At 33.1% G+C, this 19684-nt stretch overlaps 3 protein-coding genes across 3 annotated transcripts; all 3 read right to left on the bottom strand.

Annotated features, from left to right (window-relative positions):
• Positions 1-2821: 2821 nt before the first annotated feature.
• Positions 2822-3446, bottom strand: LOC131657656 (protein kinase STUNTED-like). Its single transcript, XM_058927028.1, has 2 exons — positions 3063-3446; positions 2822-2983 (listed from the first exon to the last, which is right to left on the bottom strand). Exons 1-2 carry the CDS (start codon positions 3444-3446, stop codon positions 2822-2824), a joined length of 546 nt encoding a protein of 181 aa, XP_058783011.1.
• A 3086-nt stretch (positions 3447-6532) lies between these two features.
• On the bottom strand, positions 6533-8468 carry LOC131655042 (protein kinase STUNTED-like). Its single transcript, XM_058924951.1, has 4 exons — positions 7662-8468; positions 7396-7559; positions 6915-7292; positions 6533-6833 (listed from the first exon to the last, which is right to left on the bottom strand). The coding sequence occupies exons 1-4, from the start codon at positions 8293-8295 to the stop codon at positions 6633-6635; spliced, it is 1377 nt and encodes a 458-aa protein (XP_058780934.1). The 5' UTR covers positions 8296-8468; the 3' UTR covers positions 6533-6632.
• Positions 8469-13604: 5136 nt separating this feature from the next.
• LOC131655041 (uncharacterized) lies at positions 13605-18075 on the bottom strand. The gene is made up of 11 exons (XM_058924950.1): positions 17868-18075; positions 17582-17780; positions 17422-17496; positions 16080-16317; positions 15871-15995; positions 15068-15101; positions 14935-14981; positions 14690-14833; positions 14547-14611; positions 14378-14450; positions 13605-14284 (listed from the first exon to the last, which is right to left on the bottom strand). The coding sequence occupies exons 1-11, from the start codon at positions 17950-17952 to the stop codon at positions 14122-14124; spliced, it is 1248 nt and encodes a 415-aa protein (XP_058780933.1). The 5' UTR covers positions 17953-18075; the 3' UTR covers positions 13605-14121.
• Positions 18076-19684: the final 1609 nt, after the last annotated feature.

Raw genomic sequence — 19684 nt, 5'->3', positions numbered from 1 at the left:
CTTAATTGTAATTTTGGTCCCCCTATTATTCTTTTTTTAAAGTTTTGGTCCCCCTATTTTAAAATCCGGAATTTTAGTCCCTCTATTTTAGTTTTCAGAGGATCTTGGTCCCCCTACAAATCCGAAGGCAATTTATAATGAAATAAAATTCACATTGATGACATGTTTAACGTAAATCTTAAATAAAAATAGTTCTTTTGAACATATCACTGCTGAATTGGCACTGACACGTCATTAATGTAAGCATCATTTCATTTAAAATTGTCTTTGAATTTGCAGGGGGACCAAAATCCTCAAAAAACTAAAATATAGGAATTAAAATTCCAGATTTTAAAATTGGGGGACCAAAACCCAAAAAAAAAAAATAATAGGAGGACCAAAATTACAATTAAGCCTATATATATATATATATATATATATATATATATATATATATATATATATATATATATATATATATATATATATATATATATATATATATATATATATATATATATATATACAAATACTGTAAGTTTGTGAAAATAAATTGCTATCAAACAAATTTGTTTTCTTGAAAATAATGTGAATTTTACAAAGCACGTTTCTTTTTCCAAATTAATAAGGCAAGTTTTATTTTCTTTTTCAAATTTGGTCAATATTAAAGAATTTCTTTAGATATATTTTTTCCCATTTTTCCATGCGCAAAATAGGAAATAATTTTTCAAACATTCTTTTCTTGAAAATAACAAAATAGTTAAGTAGTTTGAAAGTGAACTTTCCTTTTTCTTTAATTTTTTTTAAATAAATATTTGATTTTTTAATCTAATAGTTAGAATTCCACCTCTTAAAAATAAATAAATAAAATATTGCGGGTTCAAAATTCACTTCTTTTAAACCAACTCAACAATACATTTCTAATACATTGTTATTAATAAAAATTTATTTTTTAATATTCATATAATAAAAGTTTTAAGTGAGATTACTCACCTTGACTAAATAGACTAAATAAAATACATATATAAAAAAGTTGACTAATACATTTAATATTTTAAGATTTTGAGTAAAGATGGGTTGTCATAGTGTTCTGTTGTGATTTTTATCATCAATTCGATTTTACTCTCGCACTCTCTTCTTGCTCTCTCCACTAACCATTATGACACTTCGATTTTGATATCACACATTCACTCAAAATCGAAAAGTTTTAAATTTTGGACGAGGTTCTAATTTTCATTTAGTTTCTTATGATTTTTCTCTAATTCTTCTTTGTGATTGGTTTATTGAACAAATAGAGCATATCCATAACATGCAATGAAGGGGAAATGGGGAACTTTAAGCAAATTGGGGAACTTTAAGCAAATGATGAATAATCACTAGTTATTTGCCAATAAAAAAGTACTTAATTTGAGTTATCTTGTTTATCAAATCATGTCTAGGTGTCTACCATTCCCTCCTCCAAATTATATGAAGAATGGTATAGGGGGTGAAGCACTTCTGCAACAATTGGAGGTTAGTTTGCACTTCTTTTTATCTCTTGAGATTATTAAAAAAATTCATTCTTATGCTTTCACCTTATGCTTTCATTGATTAAATTGTGTGAAAAAATGTGTTGATAATTGAAGAAAAAAACATGATTATTAGATTTTTATTTAACAAAAATTCTAAGGATTGATTATTTATTTACTTGTGTTTTTTTGTGTGGAAATTTGCACATAATTTTTGGAGTACAAACTTTGGATTAATCATCAAACTATATGATAATTGGAAGAATAAAACATGATTTGTCATATTTTTATTTGAAATAACATTTTAAATATTAATTATTCGTTTTCTATAAGGTTTTCTCATTATTTCATTTATAAAAAGATTTATGTTAAATATCTATCTAATTGTAATTGAATGTGACTGAATCTCATAAAAACTTATTTCAAATGGATTGATTCTATAAAGATAGATAAATGAGTCTTAATCATTCGTTTTATTTATGTTATTTTTTATTTTTCGATTTTGAAGCTCCGAAGAGTGAAGTACTGTGAGGAAAAAAAGGAAGAAAAAAAACAGAAGAAAAGGGATAAGAAGAGTGAAGAAGATGATGAGAAGTCGAAAAGAAGCAATGATGATAAAGAGAGTGAAAAAGATGATGAGAAGTCGAAAAGAAGCAATGATGATAAAGAGAGTGAAAAAGATGATAAGTCCAAGACTAGTCATGAGAAGAAAAAGCAAAGAAGAAATGAGAAAATGGAGACACATTTGGAGTATACAAAGTTGACTATGAATTGGGTTCCTCTTCAAATGCAAATGTTTCCAACTGATTTAGATGAAGAATGGCTTTCTAGGAAGAATCAATCCAATGTTGAAAGTGAAACTAAAACCCCTGATCAATCCGGGCATGTTGATGGCAGTAGCAGCACTTACAATGGCAGCTATCAAGGAATCCAACCACTTGCGTGTTATTTGCCTCATGCTGACATATACGCTTTGCCTTACGCTTTACCATTTTGACTCTGAATCAAAATGGTACGACATAACGCAAACAATACCCTTATTTTGCATCAAAGATAAAGGTATGTAGTGTTGAGAATTTCAAAGACATTGTATAATAATCAAAATCATGACTCGAGCATCAATGTGCTAGCTATGAAGACTATAGTTATTTATGAGTTCAGTTTACGGCTTGTTATGTGGTGATCATTGAATCCATGTTAGTTTTTTTGTATGATGGAGACATGTATAGATCTTTCATAGATGAATAAAGTAAGAAATTGAAGAGCATTAACAGAACTTATATGATACTTTAAACCTCAAAATTTTCACTTTGTTTATGGTATAAACCAAAACTTCAAATATCAAGTAATGCAAGGTTTAGGTGCAATCCTGCATTTGATTTCGGATAAACTTCGTCATCAACGTTTTCTTGATTTTCTGAATGATCGCGATTACTCTCTTGAGATTTAAACATGTTTTCGTCTTTCTCGTCGCATCCTTTCAATATATTTAGTATCTGCAATAACATAATTGAGATTATTAAATATTTTTGAAGCTAAACTCTAAAAATCTATCAGTAGGATCACTGGTATTACCTGATTCATTGTAGGACGAAGCCGCGCAGCCCGTGTTAAGCATAGCGACGCTGCAAGAACCATTCTGTTCATTTGTTCTACATCAAACTTTCCTTGCAAATTTGTATCCATTAACCTTTTAACATCTCCACTCTCTAAAATCGGTTTTGCCCACGCGACCAAACTCTGGCATGCTTTGCAAGCTTTCGAGTGGATCGGTTCCCTTCCTGATATGAGTTCAAGTAGGACAACACCAAAGGCATATACATCTATCTTGTCACTCACCTTTCCATACATGAAATGTTCAGGTGCAAGATAACCAAAGGTTCCTACTACGTCGTTTTGTATCGTAAACAATGAAGTTGTTGGTCCCCACATAGCAAGTCCAAAATCACATAACTGCATGTCACATTAAGAAGAAAATAATACTAATGAATGTGTCACATAACAATCACAAAATGATATTAATAAAATGGTATCAAAGTTATTTATGATCTCGCTACTGGGCTGGATTTCCAGGCCCAACTAGGAGACTGCCAGGTTTCCTAGGCGGAAATATCGGAGATGCGTGAGTGCTCTCTGTACTGGTCAACCACTCCGAAGTTTAAGGGAGACGCAGTCTTTTAGGGACCACGTGGACTCCGCATTATTCGGGGAGTTGGATGTGAAGGAACCCTACGAGGAGAAGGGTCCTCGATAGAGAAGGTGCTCGCGGGGAGGCGCTTTGACGTGCTTGGGTTCAAGTGAGGAGGCAGATCCTCGTCAGGTGGGGTGCTCGCAGGGAGCACTCATGCTGAGCACCAAGTAGCTTACTCTAGTGTCGTTGGGTCCTCGAGTAGTCGGGCACTGTATGCTCCTTATGGACTCAGGGATGGTTTGGACATCTAAGGTTAAGTGGGCCGAAAGTAGATTGGGCCAAATTTTGGCCCAGTCCAGAACAAATATCATATTATTAATTAAATGAATTAAGCATCTTCCCCTAAAAAAATATACGTGTATGGCAATTAGTGGTTGCTTAACTTGCATATATTACTGCATCCCGCAATTGCAAAATTGGGAATGGACGCTCTCGTTAGCATTTCTCTTTAACAATAATTAAATGCTGAAAAATACTTGCATGAACACAAACATAACAGGTGGCTTTACAAACATCCAATCACAAATTTTTATTAATTAAAAAACAAAAATATTTTTTTTCTCTCTCCTACTCAATCACAACCACCCCATGAATCCAATTAAAAAAAAGTTAAATTTTAAATAAATTTAAAATTTTCTCTTTTCTTATTGGTTGTTCCTAACACTAGTGATTTATGTTCGTATCCATGCAAGTTTTTCTCTTAAATGCTCCTCCTAAATACTTAACCATAATTATGTGATAATAATGAAGAGATTTAACTATTGTATTTTGATAAGTGATCGATTAAACCTTAAGACAACATAACACATATTTCTTTATTGAGAAAAATATAATATTGCATCCGTTATTCGTTAAATATTATTATTATATGATTATGTTGTATCTAAGTATAGATAATTTTATGTTTCTAAAAAAAAGTATAGATAATTTTATATTTTTATATTAAATATTTATATTTTATTGTAATTCTTATTATTTAAGTTTTGTTAATTTTATTGAAACCTTTACTTAAAAGACATTTCTCTTGTTTTTTTCTTTCTTTCTATATTGTATATGTTTACCATTGTTAAAAATCTATTAACACTATATCAAAATGTTTAGTTAATTATCTTTATGTGTTGTCATGGTTCCGCTGCTGAAATAAAGAACAACGCAAATTAATAGAATGTAAAATATCTTTTATGGTTTTATTTTGTTTTTTTACCTGTAAAATATCTTTGTGTGAGAAGTGTTGTTTTTTTCTCTCTTGTATTTGTTTGCTTGTGTTATTTTGGCTGTATGGGATTTAATTTTTCCCTTTTTTTCATGCGTAAAAGGGGAAATAATTTTTCAAAAATTCTTTTCTTGTAAATAACAAAAAAGTAAAGTAGTTTGAAAAGTAGACTTTCCTTTTCTTTGGTTTTCTAAAATGAAAAATATTAGTAACAATTTTGTTTTTTTGTTTTTTAGTCTAGTAGTTAATAGTTAGAAAATCACACATTCACTTAAAATTTGAAGACATTAAGTTTTCGAATTCGAATGTGGTTATAATTTTCATATTGTTTGTTATGATTTTCTCGAATTTATGTTTTTGATAGGTTTATTGAATGCATATCCATGCATGTAATGAAATGGAAAACGGGAACTCTCAACACAGCACATATTGAATAATCACTAGTTAGTAGCCAATAGAAAAGTATTTAATTTGAAAGATAAAAGTGATTTATCTTGTTTATCAAATCATGTCAAGGTGTCTACCATTCCCTCCTCCAAATTATATGAAGAATGGCATGGGGGGTGAAGCACTTCAACAACAATTGGAGGTCAGTTTGCACTTTTTTTTTATCTCTTGGGATTATTTGAATCAAATTCTAAAGATTGATTATTTATTTACTATATGATAATTGGAAGAATAAAACATGATTTATCATATTTTTATTTGAAATGACATTTTAAACGTTGATTATTTATTTTCTAATAATGTTTTCTCATTTCATTTATAAAAAGTTTTCTGCTAAATGTCTCATCTGTGATTGAATCGGATAAAAATTAATTTTGAATGAATTGATTCTATAAAAATTTGTAAATGAGTCTTAATCATTCGTTTTATTTATGTTATTCTTGATTTTTCGATTTTGAAGCTCCGAAGAGTGAAGTACTGGGAGGAAAAAAAGGAAGAAAAAAAACAGAAGAAAAACGATAAGAGTGAAGAAGAAGATGATGATAAGAAGTCAAAAAGAAGCAGTGAAAAGAAAAGAAGCAATGACGATAAAGAGAGTGAAAAAGATGATAAGTCCAAGACTAGTCATAAGAAGAAAAAGCAAAGAAGAAATCAGAAAATAGAGACACATTTGGAGTATACAAAGTTGACTATGAATTGGGTTCCTCTTCCAACTGATTTAGATGAAGAATGGCTATCCAATGGTGAAACTGAATGTAAATCCGCGGTTGGAACCAAACATGTTGGAAGCAGTAGTAGCACTGACAATGGCAGCTATCAAGGAATCCAACCACTCGCGTGTTATTTGCCTCATGCTGACGTATATGCTTTGCCTTACGCCTTACCATTTTGATTCTGAATCAAAATAGTAAGACGTAACGCAAATAATACCCTTATTTTGCATCAAAGACAAAGGTATGCAGTGTTGAGAATTTCAAAGACAGTGTATAATGATCAAAAGCATGACTCAAGAATCAATGTGCTTGCTATGAAGACTACAGTGGTTTGTGAGTTCATTTTATGGCTTTTTATGCAGTGATCTTTGAATCCATGTTAGTTTTTTGTATGATGAGACATGTATAGATCTTTCATAGATGAATAAAGTAAGAAATTGAAGAGCATTAACAGAACTCAGATGATACTTTAAACCTCAAAATTTCACTTTGTTTATGGTTATAAATCAAAACTTCAAATGGAAACCATGTCTCTAAATCTTCCAAACATTCATAGTTGAGAAGATAGATTTATTAGTTAATTATTGCTCTTTATACTTACTATATGATGCAGCATCATTCTCAACATCAATTAATGCAAGGTTTAGGTGTAATTCTGCATTTGATTTCGGATAAACTTCATCGTCAACGTTTTCTTGATTTTCAGAATGATCGTGTTTACTCTCTTGAGATTTAAACATGTTTTCATCTTTCTCGTCGCATCCTTTCAATATATTTAGTATCTGCAATAACAGAATTGAGAGATTATTAAGTATTTTTGAAGCTAAACTCTAAAAATCTATCAGTAGGGTCACTGGTATTACCTTATTCATTGTAGGACGAAGCCGCGCAGCCCGTGTTAAGCATAGCGACGCTGCAAGAACCATTCTGTTCATTTGCTCTACATCAAACTTTCCTTGCAAATTTGTATCCATTAACCTTTTAACATCTCCACTCTCTAAAATCGGTTTTGCCCACGCGACCAAACTCTGGCGTCCTTTGCTAGCTTTCGAGTGGATCGGTTCTCTCCCTGATATGAGCTCAAGTAGGACAACACCAAAGGCATATACATCTATCTTGTCACTCACCTTTCCATACATGAAATATTCAGGTGCAAGATAACCAAAGGTTCCTACTACGTCGTTTTGTATCGTAAACGATGAAGTTGTTGGTCCCCACATAGCAAGTCCAAAATCACATAACTGTATGTCACATTAAGAAGAAAACAATACCAATGAATGTGTCATATAATAATCACAAAATGATATTAATATATAAAATGGTATCAAAGTTGTTTATGAGTACTTTTGGCTCGAATCCGCGGGAAAGAAGAATGTTGGAAGACTTGACATCTCTATGTATAACAGGCCTTGAGATTTGGTTATGCAGATAGTTCAATGCTTCCGCGATCCCAACAGCTACCTTAAATCTTATCTCCCATGGCAATATAGATTCATCCTCGTTCTTACCTATATCCGTTATTTGGAAAATTTACGCGGTTAGTGTCCATCTGCACGCTAGTAGTAGTTATAAAGAAAGGTGATAAGAGAAGAGAAATTAATGGCACTAACCGCGTAGATTTTGGTATAACGTTCCTTGGGGGAAATAATCGTAAACAGATATCAAAGATCCATTTTCAATGCAAATTCCGAGTAAAGGAGCAATGGCTGCATGGTTCAATGAGGACATTATTTCGACTTCAAGAACAAAATCTTTGAAGGCTTCTTTTGATGACTGCATAACTTTGACAGCTACTTGTTTTCCATTAGGGAGGGTTCCTCTATACACGCGATTGCTACCTCCGATTCCAATCACATTTTCTTCGGAGAATTGACACGTGCAAGAATTGAGAATCTCGAAGCTGAACCTTTTGCAGCTACTGAAACTGTTAACTTTCTTACAGCTCTTGTCCTCAATTTGAGATGAAGACCTGTCTGGTAAGTTCATTACCCATTGCACGACAGACATGTCTCTTGAGGTTTCTGTATGCAACCGACTACGGAGAAGTGGCCATCCAAGCTTCTGCAATGAAGATGATGATGATGATCTTGATGACACATTCATCTCTTCCTCCAATCTTTTGTTATCTTGTTGGATTCTTGATTTCTGATTCTGCAGCTTGTCTTCAAATGCAGATTGGACGACCGCGCTTAGAAGACTAGCTCGAGGATCTTCTGTAACGCCACCTATCATAATCGTTTTCATTGCAGATGGAAACAAATATACTAGAGTAGAAAACTAAAACACTTCTCGTGCGCGAATATGATATGATATCCTAGAAAAATTAACCAACCCTAATAGTTCTTTATTATCTGTGCACTTTTGAAACACAGTTCTTGCATGATCCGTTGGATGTAACAAAAGGTGACAAAGACAGAAAGAGTGACTACCAAAAAATATATAGTATGGTCAATCTATGATGGTAATAATGTTGAAATAAAGCAAAAGGAATAAAAGATAAACAAGAAAGACAAGCATTTGTTTGAGGGGAAAGAAAGAATGTTTAATAAGAAACCAAGTTGAGTCAAAATTGCATCAGGCTACCTACTGCAGTAACATGAATTGGAAGAAGAAGAAGACACAAACACAGCTACTGATTACCAACATTACGTTAGTATGAGTAAGACTAAACTTGGATCCCTTGATCAATGTGTTAGTTTGGAGCCATGTAGATTAAAAAATGTGACTCTGAGGAGAATCATGAGCTCCAACCTAAGTCGTTACATTTTCTTTTTTCTGAGATCTTTTAAGTAACAATATCTATGAACAAAGATGTGTCTGATGTCTGACACGTGTGATTATGTTTAATTTATTGATTTTTTAAATTATTATCGATATCTACGTGTCATTATCGGTGTCATGTACGCTGTAGTACATCATGGCCCACGATCATTTATTTGAGTATATATTAAGCATTTGGTTAAGTATTTAGAAAATACCTATCTAGTTCCCAAACGAGGAAGTAAACCAAAATCTGATGATGAATTCTGATGATTGTTTCGTCTCTTGATGCTTCGGTCGAGCGGTGGGATATTTGAAAATACTTTGATACTTAAATCAGTTGAAATTGAGCTATGAAACGCGGATTTTGATATAGACACTGGAACATGACACAGATAAGAACACTCAAGATACTAATAATGTAAAAAATAAGACACCGACTCCATTTCATATAGGATAGTATTTAAGCTTCAATTATCATTCTATTATTAAAAGAGTTAAAAACATTAATAAAAAATGAATGTCTTTCATTTTTCATTCATAACATTGTTTCAATATATATTTTTACCTCTTTCAAATGTGTGTAGCGGTGCTCGCGAGTTGGTTTGATTCAGTTTTGAGAGAATTCGATATCCAAACCGATAAAAAATATATGGATTAGTTTGGAATGAATTTGCAAATATTTACAATAAAGCCTAAAGCAAACCAAACCAAAATATTACAGATTGGCTTGTGTTGGATTGATCCGATACATTAAAAACAAATGTGCAAAAATATTTTCAAAATATAACTAATTTACATTAACTAAAATTTCATAATAATTTAAAAATACCTAATGTTTTTTTTCTCTGTATAGGTTGTAAATGTCAAGAATGACATTTCATTTTTTTATTCTTGAATTTGAATACCTTATTCTAGTTTCCATGATATTAATGATATGAATTATACGAATTAATTATGGTTGTTTTGGGTAGACGGGTCCATGGGTAAAGTTTTAGAAATCCATTATTCGAACCAATTAACATTAGGTTTTATTGGTTTAGTAAAAAATTTGTCCGTATTAAAAAAATGTCCGACTCAAACACTATGGTTTACCCAAATCAAAGAACACCCCTGTGTGAGATTTGTCTAAGATATGTTGAAGCAAAAAAAAAAAAAAAACTTCTTTCTTAAAACACTTGTTTGAATTGTCTAAAATGTGTTGTTTGAGTGTCATAAAGGTGTTGGACACCGATTCAAAAGGTAATGAAGCAAAGAAAGGAAAAAAAAATATTTTTGGTGAACACTTATCTAATTTTTCTAATATTTATCTGACTTGTTCGACATGTGTCGTACGAGTGTCATACAAGTGCCGACCACTTACACATGTAGGACATCAATGTTTGTCAGACACCAACGTGTGTCGAACAACACGACACCGCTCTCCCTACATATGTTTGTACTTTGTAGAAATTGAGAGGTACTTAATGTTTGAAAGTGAATATAAGGCATTTGTTAATTTGTTAATAGGTATGGCAAACAGGCATGTCCGTCTCGAAAAAAATAGGGCGGGACGGAGCGGACATAATTTAGGGTGTGAGTCTAAAATTTTGGTCCGCTCTAAAAAAAATAGGAGTAGGATGGCCCCGCGGACATTACACATTTAAAACATATAGGGTTTTAAAAAACGATCGCGGTCGCGTAAAGACTTTTGCAATTTCGATTCGTACAGGTGTTGTGACACTGGTTGTGGGTATGAATTAACTATTATTTATTCTTCAATATTATAAATTGTGATTACAGTATTAGTATCAGTATCATCACCTACCAAAATCATTTTTGCAGTTGCAGACATGGATACATATTCCTTTAGTTTAACACAAATAAAAATATAAATACGTATCTTTGAACTTTTACTTTTAATGTTTGGTTAGAGATGAGAACGACTATCTTATCAAGTTAGGTACCACATGGTTGGTTTCCTTTGTTAAATTTCAATTTGTCTATTACACCAAAAACACATGGTGTCAAATACAGCGTGCTTCCTTTACTCCATTAAGGAATGAATGAACTAGTATTAATATTTTTAAAAGGTTAATTATAAAAATCAATTAAAAACTAGATTAATAGTTTTATGCATGCACCAGAATAAAGGATTAGGTGTGAGAATAAAAATAAGTAGTTAAAGCATCACGATCTTATATGCATATTTTGGCCAACTCAACTGTATTTTTTAATGAACTAACCAATCGGTTGATTTAATTCTATTTATACAAAATAACTTGAGCCATAATAGGAAAGATTGTTGCAATGGATTAAGAGATTAGATTTTAGAATTTAGTTAAAGATATCTAATTAAATGTTGGGTCCAATCCATGTGATTTATTAGTAAAAGACAGCAGTTGCTATCAACATCACTCCTTCTGCTTAAAAAATATAGGGTTGGATTCGATGGATCACTTCCATAGCGGGTTATTAAATGCACCATTCTAGATTACATGTAAATACACTAGTTTTAAAGAATCCATAGTCAAATTTTATTATCTAATGAGAATTGAAAAAGAATTTGGAATTAAAGATAATTAGCTTAAGCTCTACTTTCATATATATATATATATATATATATAAGGTAACTTGCGGGCCAAGCAATCAATAAAGTAAAAATAATTAATTGTCGTAACTGTAAAAATAGTTAGGGACAACAAGAATGTGACTCAATATCCTCTTCAAGATAGAGCATATAGTTGATCAAGATTCCTAGCTTGGATAAGATGAGAGAAAAAGGTTGAGGATTAAGAGGCTTAGTCAAAATATATACAAGTTGGGCAAAATTTGAGATAGGAAGCAGTTGGAAAAGTTTTGCATTGATTTCCCTCTCACAACGTGACAATCGATTTTTTATATGTTTTGTGAAGGTGACATTGGCTGCAATGTGAGGTTTTGATTGATTATCACAATAGAGAAGTGCATGAGGGATAGAGTCTACATTGAAGTCGAGTAATAAGTATGTTACCCAATGTAGTTCACAATTTGTGGATACAATAGCCTAGTACTCAGCTTCAAATAAAGATCAAGAAACTGTTAACTGCTTTTTCGTGTCAGTGCGAGATGTCCAATCTGAGTCGCTGAAAGCTTTGAGTTGGAGGGTTGATGTGGACGGAAAAAACGAGCCTTGGGAAGGAGATTATTTGATGTATTTGAGAACCCTATAAGTAGCCTACAGATGAACTGTTGTGGGTGATGACGTGAATTGACTGGGTCGTTGAAGTGAGAAGCTCATATCAGATTTGGTTGTACAAATGTATATTAATCGACCAATAAGTCTTTTGTAAGCAGTAGCATCAGTGGAGGAAGAATCATCAATGTTAGTGTATTTAGGTGATTTAGTCATCAGAGAACATGGCTTTGCAGCAAGAAGGCATGTGTCATGGAGTAGTTCGAGAGCCTACTTTGTTTGACAAATGGAGATGCCAAGAGAAGGATGAATTACCTCGATTCCTTGGGAAAATTACAGGTTCTCAAGGTCCTTGATCTTGAAATTGGTGTCAAGGATGGTTTTTAGATTTTGAATTTCATCAATGTCATTTTCAGAGATAATCAAATCATAAACATAGATGAGTAAAATGGTGAACTTGTGACCATTAATTTGGGGAAGAGAGAATGATCTGAAGAGGGTTGCTTGTAATACAAGGAAATAAGTAATGGGGAAAATTTTGAAAACCAGTGTTTGCTGGCTTGTTTCAATCTATAAAGTGATTTTTGGAGCTTGCTAACATGGTTGGGATTAGATAGAATCAGACCTGGACGTGGTGTCATGTAAACTTCTTCATCAAGGTCGCCATGGAAAAATGCATCGTTGACATCAAGTTGGATCAGTTGCTCTCATCCTTTCCATCAAGACAACAATGGAATCTTCGAAATAGACAATGCAAGCCTCATATTTGAGTAAAAAACTATTGGACAATGCAAAATTATGTTTCTCCTCTACTCAATACAAAAGGTGTCTAATTGAGAAATTTAACAAACACTATGTAGGCAACAACAAAAGAGCATTTCGCCATGAATGTGTTGATGTCTTGCTTTACCGTGTGATAATATCAATAAAATCAAAAGAATAAGATGAATAATGAAAACGCAAAATGCATACCCACGAGCATGAAGTTGACTAAATTGAAAGGGAAAAAACTAAAAGGCCCAAACCGTTATAAAGGTCAAATATGAAGAAAGAGCATTTGGTCTATATGATAGTAACTATATTAGAGTTGTACTAGTAAGAGTAGCAAGCATCAAAGGATGGTTATTGCATCAAATGCAAGGCTACATAAATTGACTACTTGATTATTGTTTATTGCTTCAAGGATTTCAAATCGTGCTAAAGTGAAAGGTTATTAGGATTCTCATCGGCGTGGAGGCCAAACTGATAAAAGAATCATAACAGGATACGTTTCAGGCAAGGAAAGGCTAAAGTGCCACAGTTAGTTGATTCAATTTGCTGAGGGAATTGTAAACTATGTACTTAGACAATCCAAATTAAGCGAGTGCGTATTTTGTTGATAGCCGGTAAATAAAGGCAATGGCAAGTAAAGAGAAAGATGTGTCTCACATCTCTTTCAATAACATAGTGTGAACAAAGCAAAATTGTGCATGCTCTAAAAGTATTCTTGATGGCAACAAATTAATTTCTTTGATCCATTTGTTTACTGCTGATGATATCTTTAGTTTGGTATGGTTTTTAATTCTTCTGGCAAAATGAATATGAAATGTTTTCAGCATATTCAACCATTAATTATACCCAAACAAGATTCAAAAAACAATAACTACATTGACATGAAGCTTCTGTCCATGAAGAAAATGAACAAGAACAAGAAAGACAGTTGATGGACAGCAAGTTAGAAATTGCAATTTAACATAACTTGGATCACAGGTTCTAGACAGCACATCTCATCTATCAAATTGAAGAAAAAATTACATCCAACTGTTTTAAATAATAAGTTGTTGATCGCCAACTCCCTGCTCTGAAAGATATATTTGGAGATGAATACTTAATTTCTCTTTTGAAGGGAGTTGCTCAACTCAGATAAGCTTAACCTCATTCAGTTTAACCCAAATTTGTAACAATGTAGATAACCTGGTAAAATCTGGTATTCCTATGACGATATAACTGAACGAACTAATTTTTTGGTGCACGACTTAGGCATATTTGCACAAGAAATAATCTTCCAAATGAATCTTCAATACTTTCTAACACCCCTCTGTAGTGGCATGTATTTTCTTCTCATAGATCATTTTTGCCCACTAAACAACAAAATCAAGCGGAGCAACAGACAAATTTCAGAAGTCCTCATCCGAACTAACAAGGTCTAAGTCAATCATATTTATTGCACTCTTTGTGGCTTTATCAACAGAACTTTGCCCCTCTGTTTTTACCCTTTTTACATCTGACTGTTGGTTTTTATTGACAGTAGAGTATCCCGTATTCACAGAAGATGACTTCCTGAAAAGAACATGTAATAGGTATATTAAGCCTTTAACAGTAACATGTATAAGACGCAAGAAATATTAACCTAGAACCTCTTTGGCAACTCACCTCTTCTCTGTTTGTTTGCTGTGTTCGTTTGGAATCTTTGGAACTTTTTTCATCATGTTTGGATCAAATTTACCTGCAAAGAATTGTCAAAGGATAAAAGCCAAATAAGAATACATTAAACATGAATGCATGTGTTAATACCATTAAATTTACAAGATGATCTGATCACCTGCAACCTCCGAAAGAAATCTAATCCCTTGGGAGTGTGAAGTTGTTGTTACTTTTCCTGCATTGCTGGTATCAAAATTAAAAAGTTAATATTTGCAGAGAAGGAATTAAAGTAAAGAAAATAACAAACTTGTTTTAACAAACCTCAATGCCCTTCTGAGACTATCGACGGACAACAATTTCACTGGCTTAGACTTCTTCAAGTTTGTTTTATCGGCGAGGGGATCAACTAAGTATATTCCTTCGGACTTGAGATAATCTCTAGGCCTAAATGCTGACCTTAAGTTTCTGCTTACAAGAACCACATGTTATTGTCACAGCCACGTGTCATATGAAATCAAACAAGCTGAGCATATTTTTATAAGAACTTGAGAGAGATAAATACTTACCCTCCTTTGAGTTCAGTTCGTACAGTGGAATATTTCTCTGATGTTTTCTACCATAAACAATCAGTTGCAGAATTAATATCCTTGTTACATAAGAATACTAACAGAAAACATGAAATGATTAAATGCTACTTACTGATTTATGATATTTACAATAAGTCCCCTGACGCCTGAAATATCAAAGATTAATGGTTATGAAATGAATCATTCAGAGTATGCAAAATACTAGTATCATATTGTAAGAAGGAAAACAAACATGGAAAAGTATTAGTTGGAGTCTGGAGAAACAGAAACAGAATAATAATTCAGGGACGTCAAGGAAAATTTAATAAAATAATATAAATATGGATGTCATGCTTTTTATATTCCCTTAAACTGGACCCTAAAAACAAGATTGAGCTTTCCAGACAGATTTAAATCTATTACTAAACTTGGCACGCTCTGAAAAATGTGAATTATGCAAAGCAGATTCTGATTCATAGATTGCTATCTAACTGCAAGTACTTCATACACATTTTGAAACAACACCTTGAGCAGTATAAATTTTTCTTCTTTTCCCTTGAAATGCTAGTAGGTATCTCTAGCTATTGAATGGCTCTCAATACATATATTCCCTTTACATTCGCTCCTCTTTTGTTTTATTTTTCACAGAAAAGTGTCAGAACAAATGCATGTGCTCAGGATTTAAAATTACAAATCCAACTAGTATCAAATTCCACAGGTTTAGATCAGACTTATTTCAGCAAAGGGGTAATCTATCTATCTATAGAAATGTCTGTACAATAAGAAGAAAAAATGGGATTGTTCTCTTACTCCTTTTGTAAATTGCATATATGATGATTAGGTTCAGAGACAATTAACAAAGAATCCTGTGGCCATTCCACATTTAACATATCAAAATAAATTACAAGATAGTAGATGCATAATTTATGTTCATACTTATTTATGGCCATTGTACATGCCATCCCATCCGCTCTTTTTGCTTTGCAAACTCCGTAATCTACAGAGGTGCCCATCTTCACAATTTGGTTAGGGGAGTATATACTCAAAGAAAAACCATTGCCCTGCAAAAACAATATAAAAGAGATTGTAGAACTCATGGAAAATTTTGATTGAAAAAATCTAACCAACTTCCAACAATTAGATACCTTGGGATCCTTGCGAACACCACAATTGAAGAGTGCGAAGACCGTTCCTGCCTGCTCTTGACAATTCCTCTGATAAGCATTTCCAAACAAGAAAAGAGGAACAGAATTTTCATCCAAACACCCAATTTTCCATATACAAAAGCTCTTCCCATTTGAACTTGTTTTCTGAAACCCCTTCTCAGTCAACACCCCAATAGTTACCCAACTTCCAGAGAAAGTATCCCCATTCACCAAATTCCTGAATACACACAATCAACAAACAAGGTCCATAATTGTCAGGATCGTGACTCACAGCAGAAACTGAGTTTAATCTTGATGAAGAACAGTGCTAATGCAGATCAAGTGATGGAAAACCAATAGAGTGCTTGAAATGCAAGAAATACGGAAAATTAAGTGTAACACACACAAAATTTGGTCACCCGGTTCAGAGATGAACTCCTACACCTGGAGGGGTCATAAACTCATAATCCGACTTGAATGATCCACTATGAATGAAAAAGTTATACACTCAATAAATCATGCACAGTTTTTCGTACTTTTTCTGATTTTCTCTAAGTGTTACGAATGTCAATGTGCTGATGAACTTTTCTATCTCAATTCTATTTCCTAAGACTTGACGTATAGTCTCTAACCTGGTACAAAACAGTTAGAACTGAATAACAAACTGTAACTTAACTAATTGCCACAGCATACTATCAGAATTGGGCCACACAAAACATGCTAATCTCACCAACTAAACATTTATAACTCACACCACAACATTATGAACGTATCAAATTTGAGACTTATTACTTCAAAGTTCAAACTTAATTGAACTAATATTCAAATTTAGAGTGCTTGAAATGCAAGAAATACGAAAAATTAATTGTAAGAACACACACAAAATTTGGTTACCCGGTTCAGAGATGAACTCCTACTCCTATAGGGGACATAATCCGACTTGAATGATCCTCTATGAATGAAAATTTTATACACTTGAGAAATCATGCACAGTTTTTCTTAATTTTTCTGATTTTCTCTAAGTGTTATGAATGTCAATGTGCTGATGAACTTTTCTCTCTCAATTATATTTCCTAAGGCTTAACATATAATCTCTAACTTCGTACAAAACACTTAGAACTTAATACCAAACTGTTACTTAACTAATTGCCATAACATACAATCAGAATTAGGCCTCCCGAAACATGCATATCTAAGAAGCAAAAGTGAATAACATAGCATTGTAACAAGTATGTTGATTAGCCCAAATTAGTTTTAGAGGCAAACTATTATAACTACAGACAAGATTGAAAACTATACATAAACAAGTAATAACAGTTGAAAATGAGGTAAAGAAGATTACTTGATGACCGGTAGGCGAACAAAACGAATGTCTTGAACTTGTTCCCTAAGTTCAGCTGGTGTTAAACATTGGTCCCTGGCATATTAAAACAAAATTATAAACATATACAAAGCAATGCAATATCCATTTTGTTTAGATTGCAATTAGAAATGCAATGAACCTTATGCGAAGACCAGAGAATTTGTCAAGTTGGGGATCGTCGCCGAGTGATTTTGATTTGTTGTTTGGCTTAGGGTTAAGATTAGGATTAGGGTTAGAAGGTTGGTTGAGAAGGCAATCCTGAACTGCATCTTTGAAAACGGACATATCAGGTCTCTCCCTACGCAATACAACATCTTCATCATCGCCATCAAAATCAACTGCAATTATACGAATGAATGGATTGACGTTAGTTTAAATACATAATCTGAAGATGAATGAATGAAAATGAATGAATAGATGATTACGCGGTGAAGGAGACGCGGGAGGGGTTTCGGGAACTTTGTCTTGAAGAGAAAGCAGAAGATCGAGGTCGTCTTCGTGAGTTGACATGGTGATAGTGCAAATGCTATTGCAAGCACAAGATAAGAGAAAAGAGGATTAGGGTTTGGGTTATGGTTTTGGTTTTGGTTTTCGAGGTATTGAAGGGAGAGGGAAAACAAACACCCTCAAATATTTTGGAGGGAATTCAATTTATCAATCAGTAGCACTAATTATTTCATTATTATTATTACTAGTACTTTACCCCGTGCGATGCACGTGTTTAGGCGGGATTTTGGTCTAAAGTTGGCGCCTAAACATGTATCCTGTTTTAATATATTAATATATTAAAGATTATTATTATTATTATTATTATTATTATTATTATGAGTAAAAAAACAAGAACTTAATCACTAACATATTATATCATTTAAATAATTTTGAAATATAAATAGGATTTAGCAAAATACATAATATTCATATTCATTGATTGACTATGTAAAATTGATATACATCGTCGGTGAATCTCTTATTTTCTCAAAATAAAAAATCACTAATAATTATTTTGCATGTCACAAAAGGCAACGGTTGCGATCTAGAGAAAGCAATAATTTTTCTAGATATTTGCAGCATATATACATTATTCATTGTTCCACTATAAAAATAAAAATAACATGTGGTTACACAAGTTCAACTATGAATGAAAGTATGCTATTTTTTAGATCGACGGTTTTTAAATTCAAACTTCAATCACTTATCTCACTCGCATACTAACTTGATCGTTAGAATGCTAACCATGTAGGTCAGATTTTCCTTTAGCGCATCGAAAGTTCAAGTCTATTGTTGCAACTTGTAACCTATGTTCTCCTATTAGTTCTTGTTCTATAACGGTACAGTGGCATCGTCTGTGAAAATTAACTTTTGGTTTTTTGCATTTTCCACCATTGAATACTTCTACTTTCATTCACTAATTCAAAGCTTTCTCAACCTAGCCAATTGGAAATCCTGAAATCGAACCTCATATTTGTCATTTTTATCTATTTCGGTAGTAAAACAACTCCGATTTTCATAATTCCTAAATCTCTAGTTTCAAGATCTTTTGATAATGGTTTGATCTAAAGCCACTCACACAGTCATTTTGCGCGAAGCTGCTTCCATTGTTGATATTGCTCAAGCCGCAAAAAAATCAACGGCCTCCTCCTCAAGGCAGTGTGGATCAAACTATCGTAAACACTATATTACATCTAGATCTTCTCTAACCTCCTCTAATCGTAGGATTTGCTCCGCGGTTCCAATTATGTGAGCCTTTGCTCATACCTCCAGCACTATCGTCAACCTCGAGACTGAAATTTGTACCTGGCATCCTGTTGTTACAAGTTAGCCTCGGGATACAAGGCGTGAACGAGATGTCGAACATTGTGTATATCATAGCTTGGCAGTAAAACTCTCAAGTGATAGAAGAAATATTGTTTTCTCTGAAAGAAATCTTACATAACATACCTCTGAATGGGAACACAGTGTAGGAAGCCGTTACTAGGAGAAACCAAACTATTGTCCCTGAGTCGGTCGCGTCGCGGAGAAACGCAACTCTGGAATATCCAAATCACCAAAAAAGAAAGGGACGTCAAACTCTTCCTCAAAGTCTCAGGGGAGATCGAGGTAGTCACGTTCCTCCTCGATAACAAGTAGAGAAACCGCCAGTGAGGAATCATTAGAAGCATCACATTTGAACCCACATCCTGGATAGTTGAATACCCGAGTTGTTAGAAAAACCTCTAAAGCTAAAAGACTACGATGGGAAGGG

The sequence above is a fragment of the Vicia villosa genome, linkage group LG3 (genome assembly GCF_029867415.1).
Source record: "Vicia villosa cultivar HV-30 ecotype Madison, WI linkage group LG3, Vvil1.0, whole genome shotgun sequence".
Taxonomy (NCBI): Eukaryota; Viridiplantae; Streptophyta; class Magnoliopsida; order Fabales; family Fabaceae; genus Vicia; species Vicia villosa.
The sequence above is the reverse complement of the archived record's forward strand: the minus strand, read 5'-3'. Positions and strand labels throughout refer to the sequence as shown.